The 18,868-nt window shown below is 40.8% G+C and overlaps 2 protein-coding genes across 4 annotated transcripts in view; one reads left to right on the forward strand and one right to left on the reverse strand.

The window, feature by feature from the left end:
- cdh23 (cadherin-related 23) overlaps positions 1 to 8,498 on the reverse strand; it is a 196,456-nt gene extending 187,958 nt beyond the window's left edge. The window contains exon 1 of the mRNA XM_082556277.1: positions 7,926 to 8,498. The gene's annotated coding sequence lies outside the window, so the exon portion shown is untranslated. The remainder of the gene's footprint in view (positions 1 to 7,925) is intronic.
- A 4,749-nt stretch (positions 8,499 to 13,247) lies between these two features.
- On the forward strand, positions 13,248 to 17,884 carry LOC309720743 (uncharacterized protein). 3 transcript variants are annotated; one of them, XM_082557880.1, is made up of 4 exons: positions 13,248 to 13,774; positions 16,188 to 16,470; positions 16,652 to 16,750; positions 17,138 to 17,884. In XM_082557880.1, exons 2-4 carry the CDS (start codon positions 16,396 to 16,398, stop codon positions 17,192 to 17,194), a joined length of 231 nt encoding a protein of 76 aa, XP_082414006.1. In that variant the 5' UTR covers positions 13,248 to 13,774; positions 16,188 to 16,395; the 3' UTR covers positions 17,195 to 17,884. The 3 variants fall into 3 exon arrangements, 2 of the variants coding, with proteins under 2 accessions (XP_082414006.1, XP_082414005.1); XM_082557879.1 differs by having other exon boundaries at positions 16,652 to 17,026; positions 17,138 to 17,869; XR_014280564.1 differs by having other exon boundaries at positions 13,248 to 13,745; positions 16,652 to 17,870.
- Positions 17,885 to 18,868: the final 984 nt, after the last annotated feature.

Consider the following 18,868-nt stretch of genomic DNA (forward strand, 5'->3'; position numbering starts at 1 on the left):
GAGGCTTGCCTTCCCACATGGTGTCTCCTGGCTTACACCACTCAATATTATTGATTACATGGCAATTGTGTCTGACTTGCTTTAATCTCAAAGGCACCGTTTTCAGGGGAGAGTGTTGGACCTCAGCAGGCAGCCAAATCTGGGTTATTACAGCAAATCAATGAGTGATTTCGGCTTGCCCTTGGTGCTCATAAAAAAGCCATCACTCATTAGCACAGTGATCACAGACAGATTAGCAGACATTTGGCTTTGTCAGGGAGGAGGGAGGGGCAGCACCGCTCTGATGAGCTGAGTAATGTCTTCCTTCCCGCCCTCCTGATCTCTTCATCTCCAATATGACATGACTTTCTGAAACCCTTAGTCAGCAAACCTCACTTACATGACAAGAGTGCAGTGTAAACAGGATGCCATTTGGACTGCAGGGCATGCAGTGCTTTCTGAGTAGAAATTGTAATCAAACTGGCACAGATCCCTGATTATGAGTGAACTGGTTTCGTCAAAGTTTGGAGAAAATCAAGCCAATAGCCACTGAGATACTATATCCTGGAAAACAACACATGTCCAGCAAAGTACCTAACAGCATTGGTAATAATCAAAATCACTTTTTATGCTTCTGTAATGGTTAAATCCACCAGTGTGAGCAAGCATTTAAATTAAAATTATATTTTTAATGCTCAGAATTTTCAAATTTACTGTTTTACAAAATAACATTTTGAAAATTAAAAGGTGTTATTTTTTTTATTAAGATGCTAAATTACAGTTGTGTACTTTCAGTCCAGAACAGAACAAACTAGCTTTAGTGTTTAAATGTTATGCTTGATTAGTTTCATACTTCTCAGAGAAGTCCGGGTGTGCCGGCTCAAATTTGAGAATAAAAATGTGAATACTGTTTATTATTTGCTTACTGAATAAAAATGTAATTTTTTACTTTTAATCAGGTTTTTGACTGATTTTTTAAAATATTTCTGTTTTATTGTTTTTATGACAGTGACCTAAGCCCAGTCTTCTAATAACCATGTGAGTTGTCATTCATACAGGGAGTGCAGAATTATTAGGCAAATGAGTATTTTGTCCACATCATCCTCTTCATGCATGTTGTCTTACTCCAAGCTGTATAGGCTCGAAAGCCTACTACCAATTAAGCATATTAGGTGATGTGCATCTCTGTAATGAGAAGGGGTGTGGTCTAATGACATCAACACCCTATATCAGGTGTGCATAATTATTAGGCAACGTCCTTTCCTTTGGCAAAATGGGTCAAAAGAAGGACTTGACAGGCTCAGAAAAGTCAAAAATAGTGAGATATCTTGCAGAGGGATGCAGCAGTCTCAAAATTGCAAAGCTTCTGAAGCGTGATCATCGAACAATCAAGCGTTTCATTCAAAATAGTCAACAGGGTCGCAAGAAGCGTGTGGAAAAACCAAGGCGCAAAATAACTGCCCATGAACTGAGAAAAGTCAAGCGTGCAGCTGCCAAGATGCCACTTGCCACCAGTTTGGCCATATTTCAGAGCTGCAACATCACTGGAGTGCCCAAAAGCACAAGGTGTGCAATACTCAGAGACATGGCCAAGGTAAGAAAGGCTGAAAGACGACCACCACTGAACAAAACACACAAGCTGAAACGTCAAGACTGGGCCAAGAAATATCTCAAGACTGGTTTTTCTAAGGTTTTATGGACTGATGAAATGAGAGTGAGTCTTGATGGGCCAGATGGATGGGCCCGTGGCTGGATTGGTAAAGGGCAGAGAGCTCCAGTCCGACTCAGACGCCAGCAAGGTGGAGGTGGAGTACTGGTTTGGGCTGGTATCATCAAAGATGAGCTTGTGGGGCCTTTTCGGGTTGAGGATGGAGTCAAGCTCAACTCCCAGTCCTACTGCCAGTTTCTGGAAGACCCCTTCTTCAAGCAGTGGTACAGGAAGAAGTCTGCATCCTTCAAGAAAAACATGATTTTCATGCAGGACAATGCTCCATCACACGCGTCCAAGTACTCCACAGCGTGGCTGGCAAGAAAGGGTATAAAAGAAGAAAAACTAATGACATGGCCTCCTTGTTCACCTGATCTGAACCCCATTGAGAACCTGTGGACCATCATCAAATGTGAGATTTACAAGGAGGGAAGACGGTACACCTCTCTGAACAGTGTCTGGGAGGCTGTGGTTGCTGCTGCACGCAATGTTGATGGTGAACAGATCAAAACACTGACAGAATCCATGGATGGCAGGCTTTTGAGTGTCCTTGCAAAGAAAGGTGGCTATATTGGTCGCTGATTTGCTTTTGTTTTGTTTTTGAATGTCAGAAATGTATATTTGTGAATGTGGAGATGTTATATTGGTTTCACTGGTAAAAATAAATAATTGAAATTGGTATATATTTGTTTTTTGTTAAGTTGCCTAATAATTATGCACAGTAATAGTCACCTGCACACACAGATATCCCCCTAAAATAGCTAAAACTAAAAACAAACTAAAAACTACTTCCAAAAACATTCAGCTTTGATATTAATGAGTTTTTTGGGTTCATTGAGAACATGGTTGTTGTTCAATAATAAAATTATTCCTCAAAAATACAACTTGCCTAATAATTCTGCACTCCCTGTATATATGCACACCAAACTCCAAATAACCACAAGCCTTAAGGAACTGGAGAAAACATAACATAAGCAGCTTCCAGTTCTCAGATGAGCCGAAGCTGGTCCCTGCTGATTGGCTTGTTGAGAAAGCAGCTGGAGTGAAACCTCCCTTCAATAAAAGATCACTAACTCCCCACTAGCAGATATGGGGGACTGTAGATCACATGCCAAGACAACACTGTTCTTCCAATGGAGATGCCTGTATCGGCTTTGATCCTGTATGGGCTGACAGTAGTGCCTTGCAAAACACGGTAGGGGAGAGGGAGCAGCTTACACAGAACCTGAGGAGATGGTAATTATCCAGAACAGCACGGGAGCACTGAATGGCGCATCATTACAGCAGCCTGTAACAAAACGCTTGAAAAGGTGCAATTGATACACCCTGTCCCGTGTTGACCAACGCCACAACGTGTGAAAAGCAAGTTACCATCAGCACTGGGTGCAACACATTCAAATGTATAATAAGGTTTTGCTGTTCCTAAATTCAGTGATCACATTACAGTTACTAATAAAACAATTATGGTCTTACTGGCGTGACCCAAGAGTCTGTCCTCAGCATGTTCAGTGTTACATGGGATAATAACAGTAACAACAGGGTTTCAAGGATGTTGGAGCAGGGGCAAGGAAAGAGTGCAAAAATAGTGTAGTGCTTAAAAGAGACATCTGGTGAAATATTTCACAACTCAGTTAATTAACAAGATGATTCAATATAAGAAAAAATTACCATCCCAGAGGGATTTTACATGGAAAAATCTAAAAAATGAAATGCCTAAACATGAAATGATTGCCAGAAATCCAAGTTTCTTACAAAATTGAGAGTTCATTGAACTCTCGCAAATCTGTAAATAAATAAATTAATTAAATGTTAATTTCCATATTTAACGGTTAATTTGCATCTTACTTGCTGCCATTTTTTTATTGTTCAAAAATGTATTGTTTTTCGGGGGGGGGGGGGGGGATCACACTGATGATGCAGAAGTCTCCAAGACTCACAAAAAACTGCCTGCATCAAGTATGATACTCAAAGAATTAAGGGGTTAACAAATATGAAATAACAGCATTACGGCCAAAAACCAATAAAAGCCCCTCAGAGGAAAGGTTCTGCAGTGAAAATCCCTACATGGGCTCAGGGATAATTTTTAAAAGTCTAGTGAACTGTTAGCAAAGACAGTGTATCACTCCAACTACAAATGCACTGAGAGTTAAAAATGGTAAATGGCCTGTATTTGTATAGCGCTTTATTAGTCCCTAAGGACCCCAAAGCGCTTTACACGTTCAGTCATCCACCCATTCACACACACCTAAAATTCTAATATGCAAAGAAGAGAAAAACATATAACATAGATCCACAAAAGCTGCTGCCTTCTGAGCTCATCTAAGATAGACTGGGATGAAGCTCTGGAAAATCCAGTGCTCTAACCAATCAAAATTCGAATACTTTGGGGAAATCACGGAGGCTGTGGGCTAAAGAGCACAGGAACAAAAATCAACACCTGTGACAGAGTAGGCATGTGTTATTACAGTATGGTAAAGGAGCACATTTGTGGATATACAAGTCTTTTAAATGTTTAGGTGATTGAATGCTTAAGCGTGGATGATAAATGATGATGATGTATGTACGCTATGAAAGCCGAGAACGGTTCTGAAGGAATGTCTTTAATATTAATTTCCCAGAAAAAGTGAGAACAGTTGACTAGATCCATATTCGACGCAGTGAAAAACAAACACAAAATGATGCACAAAAAAAAGTATCATAATGGGCTTTTGTGTGGGGAAAAAAGATAAACATTACAGCTCGTTGTCTCATAAGACTTTCATTTAAAACACCACGGCAGAGTCAGACAGCTGTATCTCCTCCTGTCATCTCCTTTTTCCTAAGTGCACAGTGACAACGCAATCTTAATGCTCTTATTTTAGGCTTTTATGTGGTATAAGTATGTGGTGTGAACATAATGATATACTAGGTGACTTTTTCCTCTCATCCATCTACTGCTAAAAAGCCAAGATCCATATACTGTCACGTCCTTGTTGTTCTCAACTCCACTTTCATTTTACTCGATCACAATGTTTTTTATCTCCACTCCTGTCAGCCATACAGTAGATACCCTAAAACAGCTCTTTTAAATTCTTTCCCTTCTTTTTATACCATAATCAGAGAAATATTTCAATATACACTAAATTTCCCTCAATTCAGGGCTAACCTGTGATTTTTCTTTCTTTCACGCTCAGATTCTGTGACGCTAAACAAATTTAACTCCCTCATAATCTGAACTGATTGCTTCCTTCCCAAATTTTCATGTCAGTCATAAAACGCCTGTATTGTCACCAGGCTCTTTCTCCACTTGGCCTTCATGCGCCGCGATGAGCTTGGTAACGCTGTCCCAGCAGAGGCCCGAGTGTATATCAGACAACATAAACACAGACAGCTGTGTCACAGGGCAGCCGATAGCCTGTAGAGACTCATTCATCTCCTTTTGTCTCTGTCTCTGTTAGGATACAGTCATGCTACTCTGCCTGCACTTGACTGTCTATTCTGTTTGAAAGATTAAAACACAACATTTAGCAGCTCCTCTCCGACACTTTGCATCCCAACCATTCACCTCAACGAGTCCTGCCTCCCATCTTTCCTCGCCCTCCCTGTCTCTCCTCCCCCTCCATCATCTTTCATTCTGTTCCACTCCGACTTCAGGGCAGTATTCCAGGCATAAATACCAACAACAAGGATTTGTCACAGAGCTGCCATTAAATTGCTGTTTTGTTTGTTTTACATGGCATGGTTTATTTCCAGGGGAGAACGCATTTCAATATGGTAAATGCTACTGGCTTAGATATGAATCCCCAGTGTTTTCACTACAATGAATAAAAAGCTTCAGTCTTCTCCGTAGGGAAATTTCAATTTCTAAATTCCTTCATAATGGTTTCACACTTACACAATAAAGAATCAATACAAGGATTAGTAGCAATAGACCAGAACAGGATTATTGTGGATTGTTGGGTTTACAACCAACTCTTTTAGCCATCTCCTTCACTAAGAGGACACTGTCATTGATCTGATCAAATATGTGCCTTTTGTACACCATTACAAAGAAAAGCCTGTGTTCACATCCGTACGGATGGCAGCACCTGTAAAACAACTGGCTGAGCTAAATCGTCTCCTCTTCCCTCTCCTCTTCTCCAGCCTGTTTTCTTCAGTTCTGCCCGACTGCCTTGGCTGATTTAATGACCACACGTAGTTGGACCAGGAGAGAGGCTGGTGCAGAAATTGGAAAAGTGGGAAACATGCAATGGCTATAATCATAGGGAATGTGGTGTAGTTATTAAAACTGAAAGTCAAAAGGCCGGAAACCTTTCATCTGTGAGCTTTGTGCTGAAAGCTGTCATATGGAGAGCGCTGTGTTTAATATACATGTGCACTGTACATAGATGACAATTTAAAAAAATCTGTTAAACTCAATTCTGACTTCTAGAAATCTATTAATTCAAAATAAACAAACATACCAATAACTAGTACCAACTCAGCCATCACTTCTTTGTCACTCAAGAGCAGGTACACAGCCTGTTCAGATGCTTTTACACCTGATAATTAACAGCAGCCCTTTCCCAATGGTTCCACTCACAATTTCCACAGATTAGCTGAGCTGCAGCAATTATGCCAACACCACAGAACAAAATGACTTGCCTCATTTTAATATCTATCACTTTTCCACACTCTTCATTATCTTCCCACTTTTTCCTCTTACGCAAGTTTACCTTTCTTAAACTTTACAGTACTACAACTTTTTCTTGTCTTTATCCTCTGCTCTGCTTCCTGCCTGAGACCTCATACAACAGTCCAGTACAGCCACCATATCTGCAATTCATTCCTCTATCCCTCATATTGGGTTTCATTTGAGGCTGTCAGTCAAGGCGTCTGTCAGATATGGACTCTCCGTTTCACTATTTTTTTCTCCTATTTTTGAACTTAAAGAATGACAGTGACTCAGAAAGGGCAACTGTCAAATGCGTGCTTTCCCCACATAATGCATGAAACACTGAAATAGTTTCTCTTCAGTTTATCACACGCAGAATATAAAACATGAGATTCTTTGAACAGAAGGTCACGTTCTAACAATCGTTTTAAAGGCTTATGAAACAAGCAAATATAGTTTTTATGGTATATTTTAACATTATAACCAAAGTCACAATAGCATAACAATTATATTTGCACTTACAGTATTAAGCCAGAATATGGGATTACCAAGGCCAAAATGATCTTGCAGTGGATTACAATAAAAGTAGTGACACTCTTTCAGTTCTCAGAGGCACAAAAATCTTGGTGACTGTTTAATTAATTAATCCCGATTAAAATTGCAGCTGCTGGTTACAATGTTTAATCTGAATTATACTGTTTAAGGCAAAAAGATATTACTATATTAGCCTTGATCGCAAGTGATTCATTACTGCTTTGGTAAGAAGCTTGCTCACATAAATAAATACATGAAAACACATATAAAGTGGATTTCTGTCCACTTTATCAGGTTTACAGTTTGAAAAGAACTTGATTGGGCTACTCTTTCCTCATAGTCACATATTTCACTTTGCTAGAGGCAAGCATATAAAGATGTCATTCAGCTTCATAACAACCTCAAGTACACAGGCGCTACTATGCAAAGCTGCAGCATCACCTATTTATGAAGCAAATCCACACACACGCATTTATATATATAAAAGTTCTAAGTAAGCGTTGCGTCGCAGCGGTGTTCAGGTGACACATGAATAAGTAAGTGGGCACCGGGGCGCTTCCCAGCAGGCACCTCTAGAGTCGCCAGGGCTACCTGAGATAACACCGTACACCTGACACCTCTGCGCAAGAATGCACCCTACCTCACATGTACGGACTCTTTAGTTACTCTGACAAAATAACGTAACAAGAAGATACAGCAGCAACAGTTGGACGGAGGCATTCCAGAAAACGACCCAACTTGAATGAAGTGCAGGTGCTGGTTAATGTCCAACATTTCTGTAAAATTTGACCACATTAAAACATTAATTGCATCACCAGGCAAGTAGTTCCAAAACTCTTCTTTGTGCGGAAATTGAAAACGCACTGCCTCACCAAATGCCGAAGTCAGAGACATATGTGAGCATAAAAAAGTCGCAAATTGCGGCACATGGTGAGTGAAGTGCTAGAGCAGATCACGCAAAACATTATTGATTATGTGGAAAGCTCTCCCCTGTTGCAGTCATCACTCCATTTCTGCTTTGTGTCCACAAACTCATAACTGTGTGATCATGTCATTATCATATTGTCCTACCTTCCTCGTCCGTGTCCGTCGCTGGCTGGGCGCCTTTAGACTCGATTGCCTGTCCTGCTGTGATGCGTTACCAAGTATCTGCTCCCCTCTCCCTCTCTCCTTTCTCCCCTCTCCCTCTCTCTCTCCGTGTCTCTCCCGTTAGCTTTACTCTATCACCACCAACGCCCCGGTGATTGCAAATTTCAAATCTCAGTGTTCAAAATTGCCACTGCAAACCCACCAAGCGCAGCATAAATCATCTCTTCTCCGAAGCTCCCATAATGTCCAGCGTTATACCCACTGCTCCATAGCCAGGGTAGCACTCCAACAGGCACCATAACTTTTAAATATTTTTTCTTTCACATTTTTTCACCTGCTTTTCGCATAAGCCCTCGAGCACAAATCCTTTCCCATATGTCACCACATGATTTGCATATTATGCTTTTATTGGGGCATTGACTGACTGCAGCTTCTTTTGCAAAAGCAAGCATACAGGAATGGCCCGGCTGCTGCGTTTAGGTCAATGGAAAAATGTAAAACAGATATTTTGAAAATCATCTGCGCGCTTCACCAAAGCAGAATGAATTTGGTGCGATTACACAGATCTGTTTATGAGCTTCTACATAAGCTCATGAGCTGATATATCGCACAGATTAAATTTGATATCAGTTAATCACAGAGCTCATTGATAAGAGGCGAATAGTCAGTGCGATACCACCACCTAGTGTACATTATAGGAATTACACGTATTACATATTATAAGAATTGTCGAAATAAGGCAACCTGTGACACCTACATGAGAAAATTATTGGGTTTCTCTCTTTAGTATTATAGAGGGGTTTTTTTTTACCCTAAAATTATAATTCCACGAATTATAACTGTAATATCAAAGATTTGTTTTTAAATGAAAATTTTAATGCAATCTCCTTCTCTCACAGTTTTATTACATTATACTAACTTACTCTCACATTTTTAATTAGTTTGTCTGTACAACACTTTGAATGGATTTTGCTATGTAACGTAAATAGATGTCTTTGATCATTTTCTTTAACTTTCTTGGAAGATCTGCAACTGAAACTGTGAGAAATATGTGATGTGTTTCAGCTTTTCTGAAATCAGCACAGCAAAGAAGGACTCATCCAGGCTGGAGAAACTGATCAGGAGGGCTAGCTCTGTGGTCGGCATGAAGCTGGACACTCTGGTGACAGTGGCAGAGAAAAGGACATTAAAGAAACTGATGGACATTATGGACAATGCTGGGCATCCTCTGCACACGGCCATTAACAACCAGAAGAGTCTGTTCAGTGACAGGTTGCTTCTCCCCAAGACAAGAACTAACAGACTTAAAAACTCCTTTGTCCCACACGCCATCAGACTGTTTAACTCCTCTCTGGAGGGGAGAGGGAGGGGAAACAGGAGGACAAAGGAGGGAACAACTAAGCTGTAGTGCCTCTTCACCTCACTGTGCAATACCTTTTGTGCAATACTTTTGTAAATAGTCAACGGTGCAATAGACTCAATACTTGAAATGTGCAATTCACTTGTATTTTTATTTTTATTCCTATTTATTCTATTTATCCCCTTCGTATATTTTATTTATATTGTCTCTGTATTTATATATATGTGTGTGTGTATAACTCTGTAACTTCTGTCGGTGCTGTGCTTTTTTGGAAATCGAATTTCCCAGAGGAACCCACCCGAGGGATTAATAAAGTTCTATCTTATCTTATCTTATCTTATCTTATCTTATCTTATCTTATCTTATCTTATCTTATCTTATCTTATCTTAAATCAGTAACACTAGTAACACTAGCGTATATTAGCCAAGGGCAAGAATAACCCCTTTATTACCAGGCCGATGATATATAGAACACTTGCCTCCATCAAGAGACTGCAGAATTCACTGCAACATGTGACTACACAAGGGCTATAGATCACACTGTACCTGTGCAAATATAGGACTGTATTAAACTTTTGAACTACCCCTCATTTTTTTTATATTTTGCTTCCAAGGAGCCAGATTTTCTAATACATTTTTAAAGTGGTCTTCAGCAATAGTTCTCCAGGCTTTGTGAAGTTTTTTTTACCTCACCATTTTCAGGTCAAGTGTATTTATTAAGACACTTAACACTGCCTGAGTCATTCAAGCACAAAAAGGGTACCTAATGCAATGGATGAACACAGCAAAGAACCAATTTTAAATTGTATCTTTAGGCACTTTGTTACTATCGGCCTCTCTGGAATTTCTTTTTTGTATTTTGTTTTTTTTCCCATTTCTTTAGCTGAATAGAAAATTCGACAGCCATAAAATTCCCAGATTCCCAGAGAACTATTAGCCAGAAAACTTGGCATATTTTGACATGGATTGCAGTGTAGATTTAAAAAAAAATCTGAGGAAATTTGATGGGTGGAAGACAAAATAAGAAGTGGCAGGTGAAAGAAACTGTCTACATCAAAGACTTGTAATGTGACCTCAGATCAAATGAAATGTTGATTCCACTCTCAGTGGAAGAGTGACCATCATATAGCCATTCCTAACAAATGGAAACAGAGACAAAAGGCTCAGGTATGCCAAAATACACAAAAACTAGACTGAAAATCAGTGGCATCACTCTTATGGAGTGGACTGGAGAAGTCAGCAGAGACACACGGCCAGTGCAGTGAAAGCCTACCTGGACAGTAAACAAACAATGGAACTCCCTACGTCATGAATTGGCCTCCTCAGTGGCGGGACATCGACATTACTGAAGCAGTGTGGGATCATCTGGACAGAGAACAGAACAAAAGGCAGCCAACATCCAAAGAAGAGCTTTGTGCATCCTTCAGGAAGCCTGGAGGACTATTCCTGAAGACTACTTGAGAGAGTTCAGGCTGTGTTTAAAAACAAAGGTGGTCCTACCAAATTTCCCCTTTTAATCTCTTTAGAATTGAAAAGTCTTTGCCATATTTTTGGACAATAGCATCTACAATACTGCACTGTGCCGACATGACAAGACTATCATAACAGTGCCTCCGGTTGTGTGTGCAGGTGTTTTATTTTGAACTTTAGATTATTGAGGATCAAATGCCTCAGGATAGATATCAAATAAATAAAACTTTCTTATTTGTGTCCTACCAAAAGGAAACACACATGAAAACCAGTCTGGGAGTGATTTAGAGTTTGCTTGTTTGTGTTCAGGTAAATATGCTGCTGTTCTGAGGATATTTGTTTTTCTTTTAAAATACAAGTGATACAGGCATGGAGCCTAAAAACAGAAACATACAGTTTCAACTATTTTCTAACTAGGATTCAGTGATATTTTGCTGCTCTCTAGTGACCATTTTGCAAAACTACACTTAAAGTAAATGTTCTGCTGTTTCAATTTGACTGCCACAAAAATCAAAATTATTATTTTTTATCATTATCATCATCATTATTATTATTATTGTTATTGTTATTATTATTGAACAGGCAGTCTCAACATTTGTAATATGCCTTTTTAAGCTTTCCCATCACGTTCTTGTCTAACAAATATCTGACCAAGATAACACTTATCAAGACACTGATGCTAATGAAAACACATGCTAATGCTTTCCAGTTACACTTTTATTTTATGATCAATATTGCTAACGTGGTTAACACAGGCCAAGAAAACCCGAGTCACTGCGTCAAGTATGAGCCAAGGAAGAAATAAAAATCCAATATTCTTACAAAAACAAATCCTTGCCAGAATGATAACACGCTTACCTTTAACACATTTTCAGAAACAGGAACTGTTGTAACCTGAAGGCATTTCAAGTATTAGCAGCATGTCCTTTCTATGGCAGCCATTTTTATTTGTCATACCAAGACTATCACAGTTGAACAAATAAAATTGATGATGGCTGTTAGTTTGTGTTACATTCCAAGTTAGCCATGTTAGTGGAAACGCACACTTCTAAGGTATAACCGGAATGACACCATTGTAAACAATACAAGAGGCTTAGAGTGCAGTTTAAACTGTGTGTAGCATTCTCTGAATGAACAAGTTGTAGCATATACCTAGAGCAAAACAAGACATTAAAATAAGATAAGATAAGATAAGATAACCTTTATTAGTCCCACACGTGGGAAATTTGTTTTGTCACAGCAGGAAGTGGACAGTGCAAAAGTTATGAGGCAAAAATTAGAATACAATAAGAATAAATACAGTACACAGCTGTACAGAATAGAATAAAATAAAATACTATATACAGTAGAATAAAATAAAATAAATATACAATAAGATAAAAATAGAATACAAATACTATATACAACTGAGTAAAAATACAACGATGACAGAAAGGATTATTGCACTTAGTATTATTGCATATGTATGGATGTGTGTGCTTGATCAGTTAAAGTCTTTATTATGGAGTCTGACAGCAGTGGGGAGGAAAGACCTGCGAAATCTCTCCGTCCCACACCGTGGGTGCCGCAGTCTCCCACTGAAGGAGCTGCTCAGTGCTGTCACAGTCTGCTGCATGGGGTGGGAGATGTTGTCCATCAGGGATGACAGCTTAGCCGCCGTTCTCCTGTCACTCACCACCTCCACTGGGTCCAGAGGGCATCCTAGAACAGAGCTGGCCCTTCGGATCACCCTGTTCAGTCTCTTCCTGTCCCCAGCAGAGATGCTGCCGCCCCAGCAGACCACGCCATAAAAGATAGCAGAAGCCACCACAGAGTCATAGAATTTCTTCAGGAGTGGGCCCTCCACTCCAAACGACCTGAGTCTCCGCAGCAGGTACAGCCTGCTCTGCCCTTTCCTGTAGAGGGCGTCTGAGTTATGAGTCCAGTCCAGTCTATTGTTCAGATGAACACCAAGGTACCTGTAGCTGTCCACAGTCTCAATGTCCATACCTTGGATGTTCAGTGGTTGCAGTGGAGAATGCTTGTGCCTGCGGAAGTCTACCAGTTCCTTGGTTTTACTGGCGTTGATCTGGAGGTAGTTCAGCTGGCACCAGTCCACAAAGTCTTGGGTCAGACCTCTGTACTCCTTGTCGTCCCCATCAGTGATGAGGCCGACTATTGCAGAGTCATCAGAGAACTTCTGCAGGAAGCACTGGGTGGAATTGTGGGAGAAGTCTGCAGTGTAGATGGTGAAGAGGAACGGAGCCAGAACCGTTCCCTGTGGGGCCCCCGTACTGCAGACGACCCTGTCCGACACACAGCCCTGAGTCCTCACATACTGTGGTCGGTCGGTGAGGTAGTCCAGGATCCAGGTAGTGAGGTGATGGTCCACTCCAGAGTTCACCAGCTTGTCCTTTAGAACCGAGGGAAGAATAGCAGAGGTGTGGACTCGAGTCACATGACTTGGACTCGAGTCAGACTCGAGTCATTAATTTTATGACTTTAGACTTGACTTGAAAAAATGTTCTAAGACTTGTGACTTGACTTGGACTTTTACACCAATGACTTGGGACTTGAATTGGACTTGAACCGGTTTACTTGAAAAGACTTGATATTTTACCCCAAATATAAAATTTAACATGCATATTATATAGAGATTGAAAATGTGACGTCATTCACGGGTAGAACCGCAAAGGATTCTGGGAACTCGTGGCAAGCGGTACTAGCGCACGCAGGCTTTCAATTAAAATCAGTTAAACAGCGATAAAAAGAAACACAAAAATGTCAAGAAGCCGTTGTATTATTAACTGCAATAGCCGGTCGCATGACAGCCACGGGAAGCCGACGGGTAAAGAGATCGGTTGTTATCGGATTACGTCGTTGAAGAGAAATTGTTCGAGCCATGTTTCCGAAGTAACAAAGACGCGACGGATGGCCTGGATTGCAGCCATTCAAAGACCAATTATAACGTCCCAGAACACTCCAGCTCACAGGTTAGTCTGCTCCAAGCATTTACACGAAGGTCAGTGTTTTTTAGTAGTTAATACGTCATTTTCATAACATAATTAGTGATATAGGTTACAAGCAAGTCTGGCGCTGAACAGAAATTGTCGCGCTATGCTCCTTTGTTTATTGTGCATAAATAGTGAATTGTCCTGACACAATATTGCGTTTCGCTTCTGTTATTATGGTACATTGACAAAAACATATACTTTTATTCACAGGATAAAACAGGTTTTTTGTATCACTAATTGCCCAGTGCGATTACAGCATACAATATTGTTGTCACTGCTACATTTCTGTGATGCTACCAGAAATTATTTCCACTACTAATTAATTACCGTTGAGCTCAAAGGTCCTATTAATAAACGGTTAAGGAATGTGTATTTATGACGACAATTTGTGAGACTGGTAAACTTATGATACGTACGATGGTCTTTCGTTCTACACGGTGCATTTCAAGGTCCTGCACCCATCCGTCGGTAAACTGTACCTGGGCTTGTTGCAGTGACCTGAAGTTACTAAACTTCATGAGTGTGTGCACTCACTCCAAGAACCGTATGATTATAAATATGCATATAAATATGCTACGATGAGATAGCTGACTTCATCTAACTAGCAAATGTTGTCCAGGCTACGTTGGTGATACAGTTTTTTTTAATGTGTATGATATTTTTGTCATGCGATTTTAAAGCCGGTCCTACAACCGCATCCAAGAATAACATGCAGCTTATCTCAGAACTGTCGGTGAAAATTATTCTTGGAGCTAGGTTTAATTGAGCTGCATTTTAAAGAGGTGCAATTTCACAATTTGTGTATATTTTCTAAGTTCACTATTTTGTCATGTGTTGAGAAAAACACAGATTTAAAAATTACATGGTCTAATATTTACATTTAGCATAACTGCAACATTATTTTTTCGTTTTTTTTTTTTTAAAGACTCGAAAGGACTTGAAATTCAAAGTTTCAGACTTGTGACTTGACTCGGACTTTTACACCAGTGACTTGAGACTCGACTCTGACTTGCCTGACATTACTTGAGACTTGACTTGAGACTTGAGGATAAAGACTTGAGACTTACTTGAGACTTGCAAAACAATGACTTGGTCCCACCTCTGAAGAATAGTGTTGAAGGCACTGGAGAAATCAAAGAACATGATTCTCACAGTGCTTCCAGCGGTCTCCAGGTGAGCGAGGGAACGATGTAGGAGGTGAATGACGGCATCATCCGCTCCAATGCCAGGCTGGTAGGCAAACTGAAGTGGGTCCAGTGATGAGCTTATTAGGCGCCGAAGCTGAGCCAGGACCAACCGCTCCAGGGTCTTCATCAGGTGGGATGTCAGAGCCACCGGCCTGTAGCTGTTGAGGTCCTTGGGGCGTGAAGTCTTTGGCACTGGTACAACACAGGAGGTTTTCCAGAGCTGTGGGACTCTTCCCAACCTCAGGCTCAGGTTGAAGAGGTGCTCCATAAACTATGAGTATGTCCATAAAGTAAAAACATACAGCAAAAGAGTAGTTTTAAACACAGGTGTTACTAATGACATTAACAGAGTTTAGCCACAAAGCTTTAATTAACGTGATTACAGTTTTTGCTCGTTGCTTGAACACTATAAACCCATGCTTAGACTAAAGTAACACAACTTGAAGCTTTTGTTACCATACCCCAAACACATGTACCCATACCTTAAACAAAAGTGCTGCTTTGCACTCTGGTTGCAATTATGCAACACACTTACTCCTTTATGCAACACACATGGTCCTGCATACTACACTCTATTTCATACATAAGACACTTCGTTCAAAAATGAAATTTCAGGGTGCCATTTGGAAAACACATGTATCCAAAATACAAAACACATCGGGTAATTGCAACCACTCAAATATACACCTGAAGGCACTTACTTGCAAAACTGAACACCAATTAGCCAGCCACAAAAAGCCCTCAGTTTAGCCAATTCAAGAACTTTGCAAGCATGGATGGAGGGAGAGCAAGAGGAAGAGGAGGAGGAGGTCAAAGAGGCCATGCACGGACCCATATTTCTGATGATATAAGAGCAACTTTGGTGGACCATGTCATCAACCACGGCCTGACTATGAGGGAAGCTGGGCAGAGAGTCCACCCACATCTAAGCCGCTTCACAGTGGCATCTGTAATAAGAAAATTCCGACTAGAAAACAGGTCTGTCTTCATCTCACTGCCTTCTACTCTACTCAGATGGTTTTCATAGTACTGTTCTACAGTTACCATATCAAGTGTACAGGGTATTGCAGGGTGCTAATGCTCCTTTTGCAGCCAAAGTGGTAGTTTCTGTGAAACATACCATGATTACTTATATTGAAGTACAGTGTTGTACAGTGGATGATACAGTATATACAGTGAAGTACTGTAAGAAAAATAAGCAAACCGATGACAATATGTGGTTGTATTTCTCTAGAATGACTCGAAGACCTTCTGGGGGAGGACGCCAACGCCTGTTCACACAACGGCAGGAACTTGCTGTTGTGGACCTAGTGAGGGCAGACAATGCCATCCGTCTCCACCAGCTACGACGGAAAATACTTGCAGACAGGTGAGTGTTCAGCAACATAGACCATGTGAGCATCACCACCATCAGACGCATCTTGGGTAAACACAGCATCACCATGAAGCAGCTCTACAGAGTCCCATTCGAGAGGAACAGTGACAGGGTCAAAGGACTTCGAGCTGAATATGTACGGGTACGTGTAACTGTCCCTTACATTTACAATAGAGTATTGGTGAAGTCCAGTAGCAGCTGAATATGTACCATATCAGTACCACATGGATCCATTCTGAGAGCTACACAGGTACCTGTGTGATGGGGTGAGGGTGCTGTATGTGTAGCACTGTAGTACAGTGATATGTTCCCCTTTTTTTCAGAGAATCTTGGCCATGGATGGAGCTGCACAGCCTCATGAATACATTTTCATTGATGAAGCTGGATTCGACCTGAGCAAAACAAGACGACGGGGTCGTAATGTAATTGGCCAAAGGGCAATTGTGCACGTCCCAGGGCAGCGCGGGGGAAACATCACATTATGTGCCGCCATATGCCTTCGAGGGCTTCTGCACCATCATGCAATACTAGGTCCATACAATAGCCAACACATACTCACATTTCTAGATGCTCTCCATGATATAGTTGTACAGAACAGACCAGATCAGCCCAGGTTTGTGGTGATATGGGATAATGTCAGTTTCCATCGGGCTGCTCTGGTCCAGGCCTGGTTCTCCAACCAAAGTCAACTTGAAGTGGTATGCTTGCCCCCTTACTCACCATTTTTAAACCCTATAGAGGAATTTTTTTCGGCTTGGAGATGGCGTGTATATGACCGCCAACTACATGCCTGCATGCCTCTTCTGCAGGCAATGGAACAGGCCTGCGGCGACATTCAGGTGACAGCAATCCATGGATGGTTTTGACATGGAAGAGGATATTTTCCCCGGTGCCCAGCGGGAGAAGACATTGCTTGCGATGTTGATGAGGTCCTGTGGCCAGACCCCAACAGACGGCGGGATCCATGAGCCCACGTATGCACAATTGTCATGATTTTTTGTTTACAGTATAGTGTTTTTTCTATTACTGTATTATGGGGGTTTTTTTGTTTTGGTTTTTTTTGCTTTATCTGAATTCATGGTACTGCAATGTACAATATTGAGTAGGTCTATTTGCTTTTTTGGTTGTTTGCAAATGTGTCTCCTGAAAATATGCCTTCTGAATGAACAATGGAAATCAAAGACTGCAGTGCTTTATATAAAGTAGACTAGTGTGTTCCTCCTGCTCTGTAAGTGTTTGCATATGATGCAAGTATGTGTCATTTTGTCAACAGAGTTACATTTTGACAAAGGAATGTTAGGTTTTGATAGCAGAGTTTAGGTTTTGAGAGTAGAGTTTCAATTTGGTGCAGATGTGAATGGTATATTTCCCAGTGTTGTGTCATGTTTACTTGTGTTTAGGGTTTTGGCACAATGAGCAAAGTTTTGCAAAATGTGTTCAGGCAACGGGCAAAAACTGTAATAGCAACTGTGTTTCCATGCTATGCTAATATGCGCATTAGACAAGGTGGGCGATTACTATTCTTGTAAAATTAAACAAATGTGTTGCTTACTTTAATATGTATAATGCTTTATTGGGCCACACTTGCATTGTTCTTATTTAGTTTTAGAAGCTAGATCACACCTCGATTACCACTTTATGAAACTATTACTTGGAGGTATCCATGCTGTATTTTGGTGTTTTGACAGTGGGGATAGATTCATTTACTCATGTTACACTCATTTTTATTAGAGCTACATCGGCCTTTAAATTATTAGCATTCAGCTCAAAATGAAAAGATTTAGGCTGAACCTGCAGAAACAGTTGATCGTTTTTCACATAGTTCAGGGGGAAGCACTTGTATCCTGACATCGAGCGGTTGCGCCTTTATATGTCGACAGAGAGAGGTCCTTCTGTATTTTGAAGAATGTGGTAGTTTGCTAATTACTTCCCAGCTGTCATCTGGAAGAAGCTGGTGCCAAAATGGGCAGGAGGGTGCAGACAGCTCAGTCTATCATACGCTGGTATTTCCAAGGCAGCTTCCCTTGGCAGTCATGAACACCTAGACAATTGCTGGGCTGCAGGTTAATGCGCAGCCCTGTTAGTAGGGGTTACCTAACACCTTTGGAAGGACTTACAGCAAGGCCATGCCAAGCAGCTCTGGGTTCAGTATTGCCGCTACTGTCCCATCATTCTTCTTTGCCAAAGGTGTGTTTTCTGTCTACTCCACAGAGAGGCTGATGCACATTAGAAGCACAGCTGCTCTTGTCAGCTACATACAGGATGAAAGCTTACCTTAGGATGCCATTGCAGTATCTGTGATGGAAAGATATGATACAAAGGATCAACGACAAAGAATGGATGTCGCCTCTGTGAGTTATAACATGTTTTTAGAGAGAAGGCTGAAGGGGGATTGCTCCGGGCTAGCCAGTCAGATAAAGATAAGAAAAAAAAATCGTGATATTCTAAAGACACTTTCAGCAACTGAGAGCACAACAGAACATCATGCAGTGTAAACAATAGAATCAAACAAGTAATATAGTTAAACTTCATATAATTTC

Source organism: Aulonocara stuartgranti (genome assembly GCF_965226115.1).
Source record: "Aulonocara stuartgranti genome assembly, chromosome: 13".
In the NCBI taxonomy this organism is placed as follows: Eukaryota; Metazoa; Chordata; class Actinopteri; order Cichliformes; family Cichlidae; genus Aulonocara; species Aulonocara stuartgranti.

What these genes read in the sequence shown, in the direction of transcription:
- LOC309720743 (XM_082557879.1), top strand. Translation starts at nt 16,396, where the DNA reads ATGAAGCAGCTCTACAGAGTCCCATTCGAGAGGAACAGTGACAGGGTC. An exon ending in TTCGAGCTGAATATGTACGG is followed by an intron (nt 16,471 to 16,651) that starts GTACGTGTAACT and finishes CCTTTTTTTCAG; the next exon opens with AGAATCTTGGCCATGGATGG. An exon ending in ACCAAAGTCAACTTGAAGTG is followed by an intron (nt 17,027 to 17,137) that starts GTATGCTTGCCC and finishes CCTCTTCTGCAG; the next exon opens with GCAATGGAACAGGCCTGCGG.